The sequence below is a fragment of the Cinclus cinclus genome, chromosome 2, assembly GCF_963662255.1.
Source record: "Cinclus cinclus chromosome 2, bCinCin1.1, whole genome shotgun sequence".
NCBI lineage: Eukaryota > Metazoa > Chordata > Aves > Passeriformes > Cinclidae > Cinclus > Cinclus cinclus.
In genome coordinates this window covers 16,448,837-16,468,438 of record NC_085047.1, presented here as the reverse complement: position 1 = coordinate 16,468,438, position 19,602 = coordinate 16,448,837, and the positions used below count along the sequence as shown (strand labels likewise).

Here is a 19,602-nt window from a genome sequence, read left to right as displayed (position 1 = left end):
AAGTGGCTTGGATTTCAAGTGCAGTTCTCCTTTCAAGCTACTTGGAGACATGTAAGCTGTTTATTTCCCGAGATTAATCATAACAGGGGGCTTCAGTTGAAAGATTCCAGCACTCTGCATCATGCTGGCTAGTGCTGCTCTGCATTTATTTTTAAGGTCATTAGAATGTGATGCAGTTCACTGCTGTCAGGATGCCCTTTTGAGAGCTGGGGACTTAAAAGGGTGAGAGATGCATGTTAAAAAAAACAAATCATAAATTGGTTTGTGTGGGAAAGAATCCTCCAGTTCCAAACTCCTGCCTTGGGCAGGGACACCTCCCACAGGACAAGGCTGCTCCAAGTCCCATCCAACCTGGCCTTGAACACTTCTAGGAATGAGGCAGCTACAGCTTCTCTGGGCAACCTGTGCCAGGCTTCCCCACGCTCACAGGGGAGAATTTCTTCTTAAATGGACCTTAAATTTCCTCTATTTCAGTTTGAAGGCATTCCCAATTGTCCTGTTACTATATTCCCTGATGCAACTATATTCCTTCTCCAGCTTCCCTGTAGCCCCTTCACACACTGGAAGGTGCTGTGAGGTCTCTACACAACCTTCTGTTCTCCAGGCTGAACAGGCCCAACTTCCTCTGCCCCTCTCCAAAGGGCAGGTGCTCAGTCCCCTTAACCTGGTGACCCTCCTCTGGACTTGCTCTAACACTTCTCAGTCTTTCTCATGTTTGGGGCACCACATCTGTACCCAGTGCTCCAAGTGGGGTCTCAGGAGAGGGGCTACTGAATGCAGGAGACCTGCTGTCAACACTTATTTATTTCAACATTCATTTGGCTGTTGACACTCAAGTACTGGCCAAGGAGCACAAATAAGAGCACAAAGAGCCACAACAAGCGTGGATCATGAGATCCGTGCAGCAGGATCATGGTCAGCCTCCCTGTACATCGAGTTTCTTGTGCCCAGAACAGGAACTGGTATGTGATCTCTCCCTTTAACTCAGACCCTGAGAAGTTCTGCCTTCTTCCTCACCAGGAAAGAGTGTCAGGCAGCCAGCCAAGGTCAGCCCATCATACCCACTGTATAATTCATCCCCTACACATTCACAGATTGGGAATGACCATGTCAGGCTAGCTCCAAATGAAGTAAGTCAACATTTTAACAGTGAGTACATTTATTGAGGTGCTTGAAGTTCTGCACTCCATCTGACACTGTTCATAATTTAAAGGCAAGGGCAAAACATTGTGACAGGCTCCAACTGGGATATTAAAAAACTCACAAAGTTGTGTCACTTAAGAAATATAGTTAAATTGTTCAATCATTTTGGTCTTCATCCCAGTCTTTCTTTCCTGACGGAGGTTTTGGGCCACCAGCTGGTTTTGCCATAATGATCTTGAAAAGAATAGAGAAGCAGGAAAAAACTTATGTTAAAATCGGGCTCGCACCCTTCTCCTACAGCCACACAATGCTGACTGCTAGCATTCACTACGTTCATGCAGTTTTCCCTACACTGAACCTAAGCCAATGAATATCCATCTAACTGAGATATTAACAACTTTTTTTTTATCTTAAGAATGGTAGAGGCTGAGCCCTGATACAGTAAAAAAAGGTATTTTACCTCATTTTTTGCATGCAAAGTAAGATTTCAGTTAGTCTACAGAAAGTGAGTGCTTAAATAGGCCAACAGCAGACTAGTTTAAATGGTGCACACTACAGAAAGGAGGATTATGAAAGCTATTGTTCTCAATTATTGTCTCTAAATAGCACACTTTAAAACCCTGAAGTCCATCAGTCCCTACCATGTTAAAGCTCATTCTCTGCACTGGCTACATGGACAAGTAAGGTAAATCTGAACTTGTACTTATCACCCCTTCCATGAAAATTTGGATTTAGGAGCAGAATCCATTTGCAAGGGGCACGAATATAGAATGTAGCAATCAGCACACAGCAGAAGACAGCAGTGTTATGTGTTCTCAAGGAGCATACCATCTGCCATGTGCTTGTCAATGAAGTCATGCATGCACTCACACAGGTACCTCTCTGCTAGAGAAACAGAGCTTACTGCACACTAGTTTTCAGGCTCATCTTTCCAGTCATCCTTATCCCAATGTCCTTGTTGTTTAGGAGCTTTTGGACCGCCTGCTGTTTTTGCCATAATAATCTACAGAAATTTTACATTCAAATTCATTTCTGCTGAAGTTTCAAAAACAAATAAAATACTTTTATCATCAAGACTGTAACCTCTAATTTTCCTAAAAATTGGATTTTCATGTAAAAATATATGAGAGAAGCTTTCTTCCATTAAAGCTTGTTCCTACAGAAATTAGGGTAACTCTCTAGATACAAATATAAACAGTCTTTAAAATATCAACATAAATCTGTTAAAAAAAATCCCAAACCAAACATTAATAGTACTGCTATAGAAGCAGCCACATCCCAGATTACAGACTCTTGAACAAACTACTTCCTGGCTTCCAGAAATAAATAAACCACATTCTCAGGTTAACATTATGTTTACGCCTTGCATTTCCAGGAGATTGCACCTATTTGCATGAGGGTTCTGCCAGGTTTTAATTCAGCACCCAAATGACATGTAAGCTTACCTGATCAACCCTTAGGACAGTTACTGCTGCATTTGTAGCTAGCTTGATACCCCAGAACTTTCCAAGATATGTGTCTAACACACCAGCTTCCAACATGTCCTTTACTGCAGCAGCTTCAGCCTGTCAGATGGGGGAAAAAACATCATGCAGAACTTTCCCAGGCTTTCACCTAGCAAAGTGGCATCACTTTTCTAATCTCATCTTCTCCCTTCAGAAAACCTTCATTCCTGATTCATTAGCAGGAAGACAAAGTCAGTAATTACCAAAGACCTAGTCCCTGTCACATTAGTTCAGTATCCCCTCTACCTCTGACATAATGCCATTATACTAGACTGAATTGAACTGCTCGCTGATAAAAGGAACATTTACAGATCTCATTTCCAAAAAGTTATTATTCCAGACTGTGCAACACAGAGCTTCCAACAATTTAAAAGGATCTATAAATAATTCATACTGATAGAAGTACTATACAGTATAACCCTGCACTGCGGAGCAACAAGAAACACAAGAGACTATTTACCTCAATATCAAATCCAATATTTTTCTTCCCTTCCTGATGCACAGCATAAAGTTTGGAGATGACCTCATTAGCCTTTACTCCAGAGTTTTCTGCCAGTGCTCGAGGAATGGCTTCAAATGCCTCAGCAAACTTCTTGATGGCATATTGGTCAAGCCCAGGACAAGTCTAAAACAAAGTTGAAAACCATGTCAGCATTTCAAAAACCGTAAGAAAGGGAGGCATTTCCCCCCACGCTTGTTGTTACACATATGTATATGTTGGTATGAAACAGTATTTGTATTTTTTTGTAAGATGTGTGTGTGAAGATGAAAAGCCAAGAAGCCTGTTTGCTGTACCTCTCCATAAGATGTGATCTGCTTGGCTAATTCAATCTCCGTCGCACCACCTCCAGGAACAAGACGTTTATCCTGTGGAAAGACCACACCAAAACACAGTGTTTTGCTTAAAGCATCCACTGCTTATTGTTTTAGGATTTTTCTAGTCTGTCAAGAATCAGAACATGCATTGTAAGGGAAATCTACCAGAATTTACCCGTTCATTCCAATGTCTTTGAAGAAAAACAGCTTCTTTTGTAAAAACCAAAATAGTAACGCAGTGGGTTTTGTGTCTGGGATTTTTTGGCTATTTAAAAAAAACTGCAACTCCTATAGTTGTTAACTATATGCTATTAACTATAACAGCATTCCTAGATTTTCTCATATTTTCTATTATTTTGGTGGGAAATATCATACAGGAAACCAATCTACTGTACACTAAGTTTAATATGTCAGTAGGTATTTCAAGGTGCTGGGAGTTTTGTTTTCTTTCATTTTAAATTAAGCGTTTTGTACATCCTTTGGCAAACCAGAATTTACTTATTAACTCTGGTCTCTTAACTCACAAAGTAATCACCATAAATCTTAAAACAGAACAACTTCAGGAGACAATCATAAATGCACAGCATTTCTGTACTCAAAATCGATGTCCATGTCTTGGTATGTAGAGGAGATTAAGATTCTAATACTTTAACAATTTTTGCATGCTGTTTTCCAAGTAAACACAGGAGTATTTCCTTTTGTATATAAAAAATGAAATAATAATATTTAAAACCACATAAACTGCTCACAAAAAAAAAATCCTCTGTAAAACCAAGTTCTTCCATCCAAAAAAACCCACCAGTATTATGTGGAAGAAGCATGAATTACCACCAATGAACTAGAAACTGAGTCTGCAACCAATAAGTTTCTCCTGATCCCAAGTGACAAAGCTATCTAGCTTTTCTTCTGTGCCTGGTTTCCAAGGAACATGATAAAACATGTAGGGAGTAAGTCAAGGAAGAGCTGACTGTCTTTGAAAAGTGGTAAAGGTAATCCACCTTCAAAGGCAATCCACTTCACTCATTACTGGAAAATGGAGAGCAGTCCATGTGGAGCACCACTTTTTATGTTCCCTTTGCTCACAAGAACAGCAGTCTTCTCTACACAGCCCTCCACACCTCAGTACTACACAGCCATCTCTCCAGCTCCAGGAGGCACCTAAGCAGATTTAGTATCTGCAGCCTTTGTAGCAAATGAGCACAGGGCAGGCTCAAGCCTTGCCTCAAACTGATCCACTTCTCACTTTTGATAACTCGGGTGTTCTCATTACTTACCCTTGTGAGTACTTTGAAAGTATTGACACCATCATCCACTGCTCTCTCTATGTCATCCATCAGATTGTCTGTAGATCCACGAATGAGGATAGTAGAAATGGCACCATCCTCCTTTTCTGTTCAGAGACATGCATTACTGAATTAATTCCTTAATCTTATATCCAAAACACATACAAATACACTTTAGAAGAGCAGTGCCAGCAGTTCTACAGAGCACACATACCATGCTTAAACACCACAACCTGTGTATCTCCAACCTCTGATAAATACACACTATTGCAGTGACCCATTTCTTCAAGAGTAGGAGGAGTCTAGAAAGAAGAACATGAGTTAAGAACTGAACTTGCTCATCAGTTCAAACCCTCCTGCACTTTATTTGGGAAGCACATACCAGTCTGGGTAGGGCTGTTGCACCAACAGTTTTGCACAGTCTTCTCAGGTCCCACTTGGAGTTCAACCTTTTAAAAACAAGTTTCCATAACAACATTAACACATGCAAGAGTATTCTCTTAACTTGGCAAGTACATCTCATAAATCTGGTAGTCCAAGTGTTTTCATGTGCTCCTAGTACCTACCTGACTAACATAAGATTGTACTTGTTGGCGTAATGAAGAGCCATATCTGCCACTTTGCCACCTGTTACTACCACATTTGCACCACTATCAGCAATAGCCTTGACTTGCAAATCCATTAGATTTTCTTCTCCTTTACTGAAATTCATCAGTTCTTCAGCATTCTTTATTAGGACGGTGCCCTAGTAGAACACGTACACTGTTACAATTTTGCATTTAAACCACATGTCTACAAAATTTTGACAAACCTTTCTGTCTCCCAGCCTATCTATAAACCTCAAGTCATCCTATTTTGTAATACTGACACCCTCCCCAGGCAACAGGGTAAAACAAGAGGGGGGGGAAAAAGGAAATCACCAGTCAATTCTAGACAACCTTGAGGTTCAGAAATTCAAGCTGTAGTTTGCTTCAAATAACCCAACAAAACCAACACTATTTCCCCTATCTCAAAAAACCCTGTGAAGTAATCAAGGTTCAGAACTTTTTTATTAACTTTTTTAAACTAAAAAAAACCAATATTCACCAAAATATCTCAATCACCAAGTGTCGAGAATATTTATAGCTAAGTCTAAAAATAAGAGCACATACGCATAAATAGAGATGTAACTTATTTTGAGCTTTAACATACCTTAGTTTCAGTTATCATACCATCAAAAGGGCAGGAATACACAGCTATTTTTGCATCTTTGACAGAAGTAACATCTCCTTCAGTTTCTTTTTTAAAAACCATGCCATGCAGTACTGAGGAAGCAGAAATACCAGCACCCTGAAATGAAATAAATGGAATGTGAGACTTTTTACAAGGATTAGAAGTGATGGGACAAGGGAGAATGGTTTCCCACTGAAAGAAAGTAAGTTTAGATTAAATATCAGGAAAAAATTCTTCCCTGTGAGGGTGGGGAGGCTCAGGCTGCCCAGAGAAACTGGGGATGCCCCATTCCTGGAAGCGTTCAAGGCTGGGTTAGATAGAGCTTGAAGCAACCTGGTCTAGTGCAAGGTCCCTGCCCGTGGAAGGGGGCTGGAACTGGGAGATCTCTAAGACACATCCCAACCCAACCCAAACTGTTCTTTGATTCCATGAACAGGGGAACATCACATTACTGACCATTTATTGTCAGGAAGCTGCACTACTCTGCCTGAAAAGCAGACCTTCCAATCATTTGGACTGATTGATACACACCCCAAGTGTAATACTTTAGTTTATTCAGCAACAACAAACATTGTCTAACAGATTGCCATTTTAGATTACTTTCAATATTAATGATTTTTGTTTCTGAATGCTGCTACTGGGCACTAAACAAGAGAAGTAAAGATTAATTTTCAAAATTTAGTTCACATTCCACAACAAAATTAGAAAGGACTCTTTGGAAGTTCAAAGATTAACACTCATTACACTGTTTACCTTTATAATTACTGTAAAGCCAGCTTCTTCAAACTTACCACAATTTTGCAGACTCTGATATTATCAACATTGAAATGACCAGAATCGGGAAGAATAGAAACTGGAAAAAGAAAAAACAAAAACAAAAATAATGAGTAAGTCTGGCCTAATGAATAAAGTAGAACAATGACACTATAACTAATGCCTGTAATTTTTCTAAACTACTGAATTTCACTGGTTTGAGATATCTGCCTGAATTCAAGACAATTATAACCTGCTAATAACTGGCATAAAGAAAAAGAGAAATTTTGTTTTTACAAAATCAGAAACATTTATTCAGGCTGCTCAGTTAATTAAGTTCAAATACGCACTCATACAGGTAGAGTCAAGAGGTAAGTCTGACCCAGAGTACTTAAAAGAAATCAGTGGAACTAAAAATGAAGGTTTTATCCCAGAAATCTAAAGGGAGAACAACTTAACAGAACTACATTCTTACTTCCATTGTTCTGTGGCTGCAACTAATAACAGCTTATGTGTAGTACAGTATGTCCTCCTAATGACATAAAAAGAGGGAGAAAGATAGGTTTCTGCACTAAAAGGGACTGAAAGCTATTGCTAGAAATGGCTAATAGGAAAGGCCAACCTTTTCTGAGCTACAATGCCAATGCATTGAGAGTTCAACATGAGGAGGATTACCCTTCATGTCAGAGCTGAAGCATTCCATCCAATCCAACCTGCCAAACTAACCATACTTTCTATCCTACATGAAGATATAAGAACCGTAAGAAAACCTACTCAGCTTTTTAGCTGTGTGCCCACACCTATTCCTGCCCACTTACCACAGGCCTGAGCAATAAGCTTTGCCAAGAACTGTTCATTGCCATATTGTTTGCTCATGACCGACGTGTGCAACAAAGATGCCACTTCTTCAACATCCCGAAGGTTCTTTGCAGAACAGCAAACCAAGTCTGGAAGAATTTCTAGGGCTTTCTTGCAAGCCTTCTCATATCCTTCAATCACCTGCGCAGCAAACAGTGAATAATCACTACAACACTTCATACTGCTTTTATCTGATTTTCAAATAGCCATAAAACATTAACAGATGCAAAAATTTACAAGGGAAGCACACAATCACAAGCAACAGAACACATGGTTCCCCTTCAAACACCTTTATCTAAAAAGTGGATTAGAAGAAAGCAAATTATTCACAGTATTGTGACCCAAGAGTGATTGTGATCAGTGGCAATCTGGATTCAAACTGTGTGAACTGTAATGAGAATATAACTTGCCTCTGTGACAGATAACCCCATCCTCAAAAGGTCTTCTGCTAACTCCAGAAGAACTCCAGCAAAAACAAGGACAAAGTTTGTTCCATCTCCAACTTCTTGTTCTTGCATGTGTGAAGCCATCACAAGCATTTTTGCAGCAGGATGCTGGACCTTTAAAAGAAGTTACATATCTTGGTGATTAATATCCCACCTAAGATTGCAGCTTCTAAGCATCCTTCTAAGCTCTCTTATTTCAAATTGTACCTAGAGATACTAAGAATGCACAAAATTGGAAAAGAAAGCAGCACAGATAATCTTAACTGGCTAACTTCCCTAGTAAGAAATAGCACAAACATATATTCAAAGAAAAAAAAATCAGAGAATAGAACGCTGGTGCTACAACAAGCATTTGACATCCCTGACATTGGTTCTGAGCTACTTTTACAGGACGCAGTGGCTTCACAGCTGAGTTCTACAACAGGAAGAGAGTCTGGAGTTTAGATCTTCAAATTGAATTCATGTGTAACATACAAAGTACATGTCTAAATAACAGTTTCATTTTAAGGGCAGGAGGTGTGGGAGGGTTCTGCTTCAAGATTGCATTGCTTCACTTTTCCTTCAAATAAATGCATTAAAACATTATAGTCCTGAATATTTATACTTGACATTTTATACTAGAAAGTAACATGCAAAATGTATCAGATTAGGTCACTAATATGCAGATTATATTTTTTAAAAACAGAACTGAGATTTCCACAGTTATTCTACTCATACTGAACACCAACACAATGCATTCAGTAAGGAAATAATTACATTATTTCTATCATTAAGTATAAAACTCAGTAAAATATTATTCATGTTGTGTCATAAATATAAATTTGAAGTCAGAGGAAAAATTAACAGGACAGCCTTTTCGTGGCTTTGTAGTATTTACAGAAGGATGCTGCTATAGCCTGGAAGATGGGAGATGAATTCAACAGCTATGCCATGCAGACTTTTCCAAACCACTGCACTTCTAGACATATCCTCTACTAAACCTACTGGTTTCAGGGGACTGTAGGGAATTATTAAGCATCACCTGCAACTATTAATCCTGCTTCACAAAAAAATTATATTCTTCATTGTGGAACTCAAATTCAATGAGAAAAAGTAAATTATTTCCAAAGTGACATATGTAAAACATCTGGCAGAGTGACACTTCCTTACTGACAGTCAGAACCATAACAGCCCATGGAAAGAAACACTGGATCACAGCTGACATCATGTGAAGCAAGAAAATTTACCTCCAGCTCTCTCAGGATAGTAGCTGCATCATTGGTAACAAAAAGCTTTTCCAGATGATTGATAACCATTTTGTTCATTCCTAAATGGGGAAATAAAACAATTTATAAAAATAATTCATTATGCAACAAATACTTTGTACACAGACACTGCTCCCTAACTTTCAGGTGTATCTTGCACATTAAAATGTTAGCTCTGTTTACAATTTAAGAACCTTAAAACATTCTTGTGAAATAACACTTGAAGTGTGAGACATTAAGGAGAAATACTAAGTTTCAAGTAAGCAGTTTTCTGTTCAGAAACCTCAGCACATTATTTAATTAAACAATACAGGAGAACCTTTTGTTTCCCTGTATCTGACTGAACAAGATTATGTTCACTATAACTACCTACCATGTTTTCTCAAATTTTTATGTTTTTTCATATATTTTATACCATGTTTCACAGAGAACACAGTAACTGCTATAAAAACCTGGCAAGAGCAGACACTGAGCTGCTCAAAACTCAGGAGCTGTCAAAATAAAATGTGATTTTTACAGTCACAAAGAAATAGTCACATATTTGCAGTTTTAAAACAAGTCCAATGTGTTTCCCCCAGAAACAAACAGCTGCTTCTTTGTCAAGGTATGTTTAGCCTCCAAACATAGCATTTGTCTCAAAAATGCAGCAAAAATTTTAGGATTTATTTACCGTTTGGTCCATATGCTGTACGGGTGGTTTGAGCAAGTTCTTTGCAAGCCTGGATGTTTCTATAGACAGCTTCTTCTAGTCCTGAATAATGCTAAAGAGAAAAATGACTGATCAGAATTAGGCTAACAAAAAAAAAAAAGTGATGAACTAGCAATTTCTCATCAAAGCAGTGTCAATCTACTGAGACCCTTAAAGTTTTTTATTAATACACAACTGGTACTTCACTTACAGTTTAAACAGACACCAAACCTTACCCAAAGACAGTGAGAACTACTGTGTACACCTTCTCAATGAGGCTGCTCAGTGAGCACAATAAGCTTCTAAACAGAAAATCTGAACAGTGGCTTGATTTGCAATACAGTTTGCATCCCCTCAGTCTTCCAGAGAAGTCTTGTGACATGCCAAAGAGAAACAGAAAACAACCAAGACCCACTTGGAGAGGGGCGAGGGTTTCTGTACATGGTTCTTTACTCACACCTCTGTATGCTACAAAAATCATTTAAAGTTCAGTTCTACGTTCAAAATGTGTGGTTTTAAAATTCAGAAGCAGAATGATTAAGTAAAATATCTGTGCTTGAGAAGGTGATCAGCCTGGCTTCAGTCTGGAAATCTTAAGACAAGGTGGGATCCCCAGAAAGGACCTTAAGAAAGAAAAAGCAGGATAAAAAGTACTATGCGGCCCATAAAACAAGGGAGAAAAAGTAGCAATAGTATTTACTCTCCATATACAAACCAAACATCTTAGATTGCCAGCTGCCTCCTTGCTTTGCAGAAAACAACTCTTGCTGTTCTGGCCGTGAATTTTCTAACCATGAGGCCACTCTGCCTCCCTGTTTTGCCCCTGCCCTGAACATACGCCAATATTTGGCTCCGAGGAGGATTCCAGAAAGAAACACAATAGGCTCTCAGAGCTGCTACCGCCACTTGTCTTGCTATTAAGTCGCAGCAAACAGAAATTCTTCCTATTTTCCAAGAAAGAGGGACTTTGGACAAGAACCTGGAGAGACAGGAAAAGGGGGAATGGCTTCACATTGAAAGAGAGTAGGTCTGGATTAAGTTTTAGGAAGAAATTCTTCCCTGTGAGGGTGGTGAGGCTCTGCCACAGATTTCCCAGAAAAACTGTGGATGCACAACCCTGGAAGTGTCCAAGATCAGGTTGGATAGGGCTTGGAGCTAAATGACCTTTAAGGTCCCTTCCAATCCAAACACCTCTGCTGATTCTACGAATAAAAAACAAAATAAAACCCCACACCTGCTTGCTTTCTGTCCACTTTTCAAAGAAAGCTGCTCCTTTATTAAGACACAGTCCTTCAACTCCACCAAAAGCTTTATTGCGTTAACGTTAAATACAATGAAACCCGATCTATTGGCAAGGTAATACACAGAAACCATTACATTGTTCTACATCACTGACAAAGGTATCAGAAGAAGTCAAGCAGAACGACCAGGCCACTTCTGAGCAGCTGCAACACCGGGGCCCGGCCGAAGGCTGCTGTCCACCCCCTGTGAGAGCTCTGGGAACAGCGCGGGCACGAGTCAGGCCCTGGCGCATCCCTGGGATGGAGCGGCAGGGCCGGGCCCGGGAGAAAGGAAGGGCGGGGAGCCGTATCCCGGCTCCACAGAGGTTTCTGGAAAGCCGCGTACGCCGGGCACCGCCCCGCAGGGCCGGGCAGGCTCCGATCCCCGCAGCGCTGAGGCCGCCGAGGAGCCCCGGGCCTGGAACGGGGCAGTGCCCGAACCCCCCGGGCCCCCGCCCCGCGGGACACGTGGTGCCGCCGGGCCCTGCCGGCCTGCCGGGCCTTTCCCCGCACCGCCACCCCGAGACTCCTCCCGCACCCAACCATCCGTTCATCCGCGCATCCGTCCAAAGGCGGCCTCACCTTCGCCCCCTCCTTGAGCATCTGGGCGAAGCCCGGGGCCTTGGGGACGTGCAGCGCCATGTCCGCTCCGCTCTGTGCCGCTCTGTGCCGTGCCGGGGCTGCGGCGGCGGGAGCGCGCGGGGCACGGCGGGAACGCGGGGCCGCGCAGGCGCGTGGGCGGGCGGGCCGGGGCCGCGCTGGGCCGGACCGGACCGGGCCGGGTCCAGGGGCTCTCCCCGCTTGGGCCTGGCCGGGTTCGCGGCCAGGGGAGCGCCGGGCTAAGCGAGTTGGTTCCCTCAGAGCTTTGCTTTCCCTATGCAGCTCAGCAGACCGTCCCGCGGGCACTCCTCGGTCTGCTTTGCGATGGAAGTTCCGGGAACAGTGCAGAGATTTCATGGCCGCCGATGATCAACGCTCGTCATAAAACTGAGCAGGCCCCAGCCAAGCTTCGCTTGGTCCATGTTTGTCCAAATAGAAGCACAATGCCCGAATAGGAAAACTGAGTATCATAGAACCACAGAGTGGTTTGGAAAGGGACGTTAAAGCTGATCCAGTTTCAAATGCTGCCATGGGCAGGAACGCCTCCCGCTAGACCAGGTTGCTCCAAGCCCCGTCCGAACTGGCCTTGAGCACTTCCAGGGATGGGGCAGCCACAACTGCTCTGGACAACCTGTGCCAGAACCTCACCACCCTCACAGGGAAGAATTTCTTCCTAATATCCAGTCTAAACCTGCTTGCTTTCAGTTTGAAGCCATTTCCCCATGTTCTGTTGTTCTCCGCAAAAATCAGATTCATTACCCGGTGTTCAACATGCCAATAATTAAACATGAGAGAGAGTCATCGACAATTTATTTCAGAGCTGCACAATCCTGGGTGTTCAGTGGTCTTCCACAAATCACACATGCCAACTATAAAAACTTTTTATTATTAATACATTATAGCAAGCAAAGGAGCTAGTGTTCACTGGCTGCAAGTTACGTAGTTCTCTAATTAATTAGTATTCTATCTGCTGTTTTATAATGATTCTTGCTCCTCATACCAATGAGTCTTTTGAGTCAGTGGGTTTCTTGAGTTGATGGTCCATGAGTCAGTGGTAATGATCTCCCTCTGCCAGATTTACCCTTTACCCAGTTCAAGCTGATTTCAGCACAATTGCTGAGTTTTCTTTATTAGGTTTTTTCTGCCAGATATCCTTGTGGCCCATAAATTCTGCATTCTTTGTGTCCACTATCAGTGAGTGTCCTTCTTCCCTTTGTTTTCCTTCCCCTACAGCTGAGCTCATTAAAGTGTGTCAAGCCCTAAACCTTAACAAGGCAATTCTACCAACAAGTAATTTGCTTTTCTGACACCTGGACATCACTTACAACTTGCTTGTTAGCTGTTATCTGTTTCAGGGATTAAATCTCCCTTCCTGTTGATCTGGCTTGAAAGTATACAAAGACCAAACGTTAAGGAATATCCTTTCTTTTGAGAATTTTATATATTCCACATTTTGCAAAATTGTTACCGCATGCCCCTGTAAATAGTCTCTTTCCCATCTTCCTTGTAGGCTCCCTTCAAGTGCTGAAAGGCAGCAATTAGGTCACCCCAAAGCCCTTTCTTTTCCAGGCTGAATCCCAAGACTCTCACCCTTTCCTCACAGCAGAGGTGCTCCATCCCTCTAATCATCCTGGTGGCCTCCTCTGGACTCACTTCAACAGGTCCCTGTCCTTCCTGCGCTGGGCACCCCAGAGCTGGATGCAGTAGTCAAGTCCTTGTTATCCAGGGTAATGCCAAGTAATATGCCCACTGCAGAACATGGTGAAGAGCACTTTGGTAGCCCATCTTGACACCTCTGCAGGTAGTTGAGGTCTTGCCAGGAGACAGTGGATCTGCTAAGTTTGACAAGTTTTGTTAACTTTGTTTCTGTTCCACACAAAACCAAATACACTGTTTAAAGACAAGAACTTCAAGACCTTAGAAATAATACTGCAGTACCTGAGCCTGTAAGCCAATAGAGACTGTTACCCCACCTCTACAGCAGGCTCCCTGCAAAGTTCATTAAATCACTTGGTATGTGTTGCTTAAGTAACCTCAGAAGAATACAGTTTCGTTTTAGTGTCCTGCAATTCTTAAAATTAAATCTTTTTACCCTGTAAAACAGGGTAACAGTTTTGTACACTTCCCCTGGAGGTATTTAAAAAAGTAATGATAGAGGAAAACTGCATAATTCGCCCCACAAATGAACTTTAAAGATGCTGTATGCACTTTTGCCAGAAGTATTTGGAGGTAGATGCCACTTGAAGCAGAAGAAGGAATTTACTCAGCCATGTATATCATGACCAAGGAACATGGTCATTTCCAAAAAGAATTGCTGGGAGTTGGCACAAAGGGCACAACTCCATTTATCCCTCTCTTCTTTTTTCCAGTGTATCTTGCAACACACTGCAGCAAGGGAAGAAGGAAATATCCATCCTGTTCTAGGGTCAAGATACTTTACAAAACAACTTCTGTAATCTAATGTTAGCCATGGAAAACAGAGGAGGTACTTACTTCTAAGTCAGCACAAAAAACTTTAGATTCTATTAATTGATGGATGTCTGGTAGTGATACAGCTTCTATAACTCTTTGTACTTTGCCCTAATTCTACAAATCTTTGTACAATTTTTTTCTCATAATCTACACTCTGTGCCATTGCTATCTTCTGCTGTCTCCAGGTATTTGTAAGGAGTTTAACAAAGACAAATGCCGGATTCTGCAGATGGGACAGTCCCACATGTATGGACAGAGTGGGGAACAAGATGCTGGAGAGCAGTGCTGGGAAAGGGACCTGGGGTTCCTGGTCTAAGGAAAGTTGGATATGAGTCACAAGAGGGCCAACTGTGTCCTAGGAGGCATGGGCCGAGCATCACCAGTTGGGCCAAGGAGGGGGTTGGCCTGCTCTGCTCTGCTCTGCTCTGCTCTGCTCTGCTCTGGGATGGCCTCACCTCGAGTGCTGGGGGCAGTTCTGGGTGCCTGAATATCAGAAGGGTATAAAGCTATTAGAGAACATCCAAAGGAGACCTACAGAGATGGTGAAGGGTCTTGAGAAGAAGCCCTACAAGGAGTGGCTGAGGTCACTTGGCTTGTCCAGCCTGGAGGAGAGGTGTCTGAGAGGTGATGTCATTTAAGAGGGGTACTCCCCAATTTATTGATTCCCCTGAAACCATGTACTGCTCACTGTCCTTCCTTCCCACCCTACCCCATCACACGGTGGGCTACAGAGGAGAACAGGTAGCACAAAAGGTAAAGATCACAGGTTGAGTTAAGAACAACTTACTGGAAATACCAATGAGTTTAGAAAACAAGCACTAACAGCAACAATACTTCTGACAGAGGAAATCAGCAACCCACACAGAAAGCCTGCAATAGCAGACTACTTGACTGCTCTCTCCAAAGCACTTTCTCAACTGGACTTCAGTGATCCTTGTGGGTCCCTTCCAATTCAGTATACTCTATGATGCTATGATTTCTGAACTGCCCTCTTGGTACAGTGCTTTTATCAAAGCTTGTGCTACCTACATTTTTTAAAGCCAGAATACCACTAAAACCATAATATATATATGTACGCTTGTGACTATGAATACGGACAATATGTATGTATTAAGCTGTATTGAATTAACACTAAAACACCTCTTTCTGTTACAACCAGGATTTCTTTGGGGTCTCACTGACTAATCATGACTTTGACTTGGCCTTGATCTTTTTTTAGCTATGCATCTACACCATTTATTTTCTGCACAGACATTGCCATGCTAAAGGACCATGCAAAGGTCAGAGGGTTGGCTATTGGCCGTTGGCTGCACTTTCATCACCTAAAATCTATAATTGTGCACATGGAAATCCCCAGTTTATCTGTAGGGATTTGTTTGTCAAATTCCAGGATGGTAAAAATTTAATAAGATCTTGGGAAGTTCATAAAAAGGACAGAATGTTAATTTTCGTTGCCTAGTCAGCTGTGGGAACCTGAGCAATGGAAAAGAAGGGTTTCAAAAGCATCTGCTGAAGTGTGAGTAGAGCAATTGTGTTTCACCAATAATACTGGCCAGTGAAAAACATGTGAGTGGCATCTTGAGGGAAGGCTAAGGGCCATGCTGAGTTTGCAGAGAATCATGCTTAAACCTGAAACAGAAAATTGTGAGCCACATAGAGCTGAACATTCAGAAAAATTCTCTTAGTAACAGTAGTAGCAGTTACTTTAGCTTTCCCCCAGATTGTACTTATGTCACTTATAACATAATGGGAAGGAACAGACTAATCAACTAGAGTACATCCAATCAGCTAAGTACTACTTAGGTCATTGCTTTACAGGTCCTGGGTTAAACACTGCCCTCATCCTGGGCTTCTCTTACTTGTGCAGAGGGTTGCAAGCTACACAGGAAAGCAAGATTTCCTTACCATTTGGTATTCTTACCCCAGTGTATACTCTCTCTCCTATAGCTAATCCACTAGCCCGAGTCACAGGAAAGCATTTCTGGGGATTTGAGAGGAGTATTGCCTTAGCATGGAAGTGTTCAAAAGACTTTTAGATGAAGCACTGAGGGACATGGTTTAGTGGTGATTTTGGCACTAGTGGGGGTACAGTTGGACACAATGGCGTTAGAGATCTTTTGAAACCTAAATTATTCTGGGATTCTACCTGCACAAGTGACAAGAATTGAGAAGTTCCTCAAAACAAGCAAATTGGAAAGGATAATAGTCTCAGAAATGAATCAGTGCTGTTTATATTGAGTTTGTATTGCAGGTACAATCAAGACATGTGACACTGGTATGGTACTCAACAAAATAAAATCCAAGAGCCTTTATTTCATGAGAGAAAGCAAAATTGTTGAGATCCTTCTTTTTTGGTTGTCATAGGAAAAAACATAATTGGGCAAAAATGACATGTCCACTAGGTGGTGATGAATTCTGTTTTGCTTGAGGAAATGAAATGCAAGATCAGATAAGGTTTAGAAAAATACCTCTCTTCAGTTGTCAGCTTGGTCAGATGGAACTCTTACCCAGTAGAGTGCACAGAAGCCTGGAAATACCTGGAAAAACATTCCTGCTGCTACTGAAAGTTCAGCTATTGTTGTTGGGTGAGAAGGACTTACCAGGACCTATGTGGTAATGGAACCTTGGAGAACAGAAAACTGAGGAGTAAGGGAAACAAGAGTTTTAGGCTGTAATTGGAAAAGATAGGAAATAGAGGGAGAGAAGGGCAAACTTGGCATTGAATAAATGAAGACTTGTGCAGAAATAATACCCAAATGAAGTAATGAAGAGTAGAATAAATAACATCTATCTGCAGCCTCCTGGAAACAAGCTGCTACCACAACTGATTTGCATTTCTTTCAGCTCTGAAAACACTAAGAAAAAAAAAAGAAAAGTAGCTAAAAAGGCAGGAGTCTGAGATCAAGACCTCAACTTATGCTGCCTAGTGCCTGAGCCACTGACATCTGTGTTCTTCTTTCTTCACTTTGTCATATTGTTACTTTGATGCCCACTTTGGAATTTTCCAAGAATGGTTTAAACCAGTACTAGATCTTCAGGACAGAGACAGAGGCTTCTCCAATTTTGAATACTTTGTTTCTCTGCCTAAAGGCCTTCCCCAAGTAACTAAAAATTTTGTTTCTCATATTATCACCATTATTATTTGAGGATTAATTTTAGAGTTGTTCATCATGTGTCCTCTGAATATACCTGTCAGGAAATTCATTCATTCTCTAGAACTCAGGTCAGTGGGAGTCTTCTGGCCCAGGGTCTGCAAGGGCACTGTCCTTGCTGCCAGCATGGAGTGTGACCCACTAGCATGACCTGGGAAACTTCAGCTTGTCCCATTATTTCCTGGCTACACTGTCAGCCTCATGTATCTGCCAACAGTTCAGAAATTGGCCTGAACCTGTGCCTGGTTGTGAATCAAAAGTAGTCTAAAGACACCCCTGCAGTCCTCATTTCTGCACTGTAAAGCTTGCCCAGCTGTAACTGAGAACCATATGGAAAATGGAACAGACTATGGAAAATGCATAGTCTTTCCTACATGGTTCTCGAGGTGTTTAAAGAAATGTTAATGAATAAATGTTGTGCACGTATGCAAAGCAGGAGATACTACACTACATTGCACAAATAAGGGAATCATGCCATAATGTAGTGTGGGCCAAAAGCCATGGAAGGGATACGTACCAAAAAATTGAGACTATCACATGGCACTTGTTCTCAGTCTTGCACACTAAATCCCCAGAGTGTGATCTTCTGTTTGAACAGTAGATGCACACTGCCTATATATATATATATATATATATATATAATAATGACAGCTAACCAAGGTATAATTTAAATAGTTTAAATATATTTATTTAAATATAATTTAAATAAATTTTAATAGAGTTTACATATAAGGAATGAGCAGAGAACATTTTCTAATATGCTTTCAAAACAGGCAGTTGTGAGTGTACCAGTGTTGTAATATGTACAACAATAACAAAAAAGTAACATCCTGCTATTAAGCCCCAAACTCACTAATATCAGTCAAAGAATGTCACCAAACACCAACAAAAGTTCCAAGGTGAAGGTAACATGGTGGTGTTCAGTCAAATGTTGGACTCAATGATCCTTAGAGGTCTTTTCCAACCTTAATGATTCTATAACTCAGTAGTCTCAGGAAGATTTCATTTCAGGGATTAAGATTCTTGAAACAGTAAACAAGCTGTAAAGAAAATCTCTGCCCTTTTTCTTTTGGAAGGATAGCTGTCCATATGCTTTTTCATTATCAGTATTACTTATCTTAGTAACTCTACAGACTAGGTGTTCATTGCTTATCAAGAATAGATTGTATCCGTGATGTATTTGAGCATCCTTTTTCCTTTTATTTTTTAACATATTGCAGTAAAGTGAATGTCTAAATGCTTATTATCAATCTTTATGGCCTAGGTTCTGAGTTCTATTGACCTAAATTTGGGCATCAAGGAGAAGACTGAGGGGATATGTCATGGCAGTCTACGAACTCCTCAAATGAAGGGAAAGTGGAGGGTCAGCATCAATCTCTTGACTGGTTATTGGCGAGAGGACCTTAGGGAACAGCATGAAGCTGTGTCAGGGAAGGTTTAGGATGGATATTAGAAAGTTGTCTTTTCTCTGAAGTTGTGCCTCCATGATTCTAATCCTCTGCAAAACAGTGTAACCAGCAATTTGTCTTCAATGTTGAATTTTTGTTACTGCTGGCATGTACAAAAAAAACAACAAAAGAAAATGCTCTGTTCTGATGTGACTTAGAAAGGATTATGTATCTGAGAGTTAATAATTGATATTGCATACTAGAATCACACTCCAAGCTGAAACAGAGAAAGAATGTCATGTACAATATTTTTGCTGTTAAAAATTTTTACATTATTTTACCCACTGATGATGTAGTTTAAGTCACTAATAAAAGTGTGGCTTATTCAGTTAATCTATTGTCAGATTTAGGAGTTATAATAAACTATCCCAGACTGTCAGTAGGGAGAAATAAGGAAAATCTTAGAACAAGTGGGATTACCAATTGTATGACACCATTGTATGATGTATGACTCCAAAAGGTTGAAAATGACCTGCAGACTTCTCAGTAGCTCTAAAGAATAGAATATTTTCAGTTGGGCATTTATTTCTATTTGCCTGTGTTAGAGGATTCCAGACACATGCTTTCAATATTTCTCCTTGAAATCTAGAATAAAAAATGAGTCTTTTGCACAGCATCTAACAGTCTCACAGAAACCTGCTGCTTTAACCTTTTGTGTCGATTTCTTGGTTTAAGGATGCTTAAGTGAGATTATGGTGAAAT

At 41.0% G+C, this 19,602-nt stretch overlaps 1 protein-coding gene across 1 annotated transcript; it reads right to left on the bottom strand.

Moving 5' to 3' along the window:
- Positions 1-1,155: 1,155 nt before the first annotated feature.
- On the bottom strand, positions 1,156-11,942 carry CCT8 (chaperonin containing TCP1 subunit 8). The gene is made up of 15 exons (XM_062511919.1): positions 11,811-11,942; positions 9,931-10,021; positions 9,243-9,322; positions 7,981-8,130; positions 7,531-7,711; positions 6,751-6,812; positions 5,939-6,076; positions 5,314-5,492; positions 5,130-5,196; positions 4,962-5,049; positions 4,739-4,854; positions 3,444-3,515; positions 3,109-3,273; positions 2,589-2,708; positions 1,156-1,377 (listed from the first exon to the last, which is right to left on the bottom strand). Exons 1-15 carry the CDS (start codon positions 11,868-11,870, stop codon positions 1,300-1,302), a joined length of 1,647 nt encoding a protein of 548 aa, XP_062367903.1. The 5' UTR covers positions 11,871-11,942; the 3' UTR covers positions 1,156-1,299.
- Between the last annotated feature and the right edge of the window lie 7,660 nt (positions 11,943-19,602).

Excerpts from the sequence above, each read along its gene's own strand:
- CCT8 (XM_062511919.1), bottom strand. The coding sequence starts at position 11,870 with ATGGCGCTGCACGTCCCCAAGGCCCCGGGCTTCGCCCAGATGCTCAAG. Across the intron at positions 7,712-7,980 it reads TGGGGTTATCTGTCACAGAG|GTGATTGAAGGATATGAGAA; the intron begins GCAAGTTATATT and ends TTTGCTGCGCAG. Across the intron at positions 6,077-6,750 it reads TCAGAGTCTGCAAAATTGTG|GGTGCTGGTATTTCTGCTTC; the intron begins GTAAGTTTGAAG and ends ATTTCATTTCAG.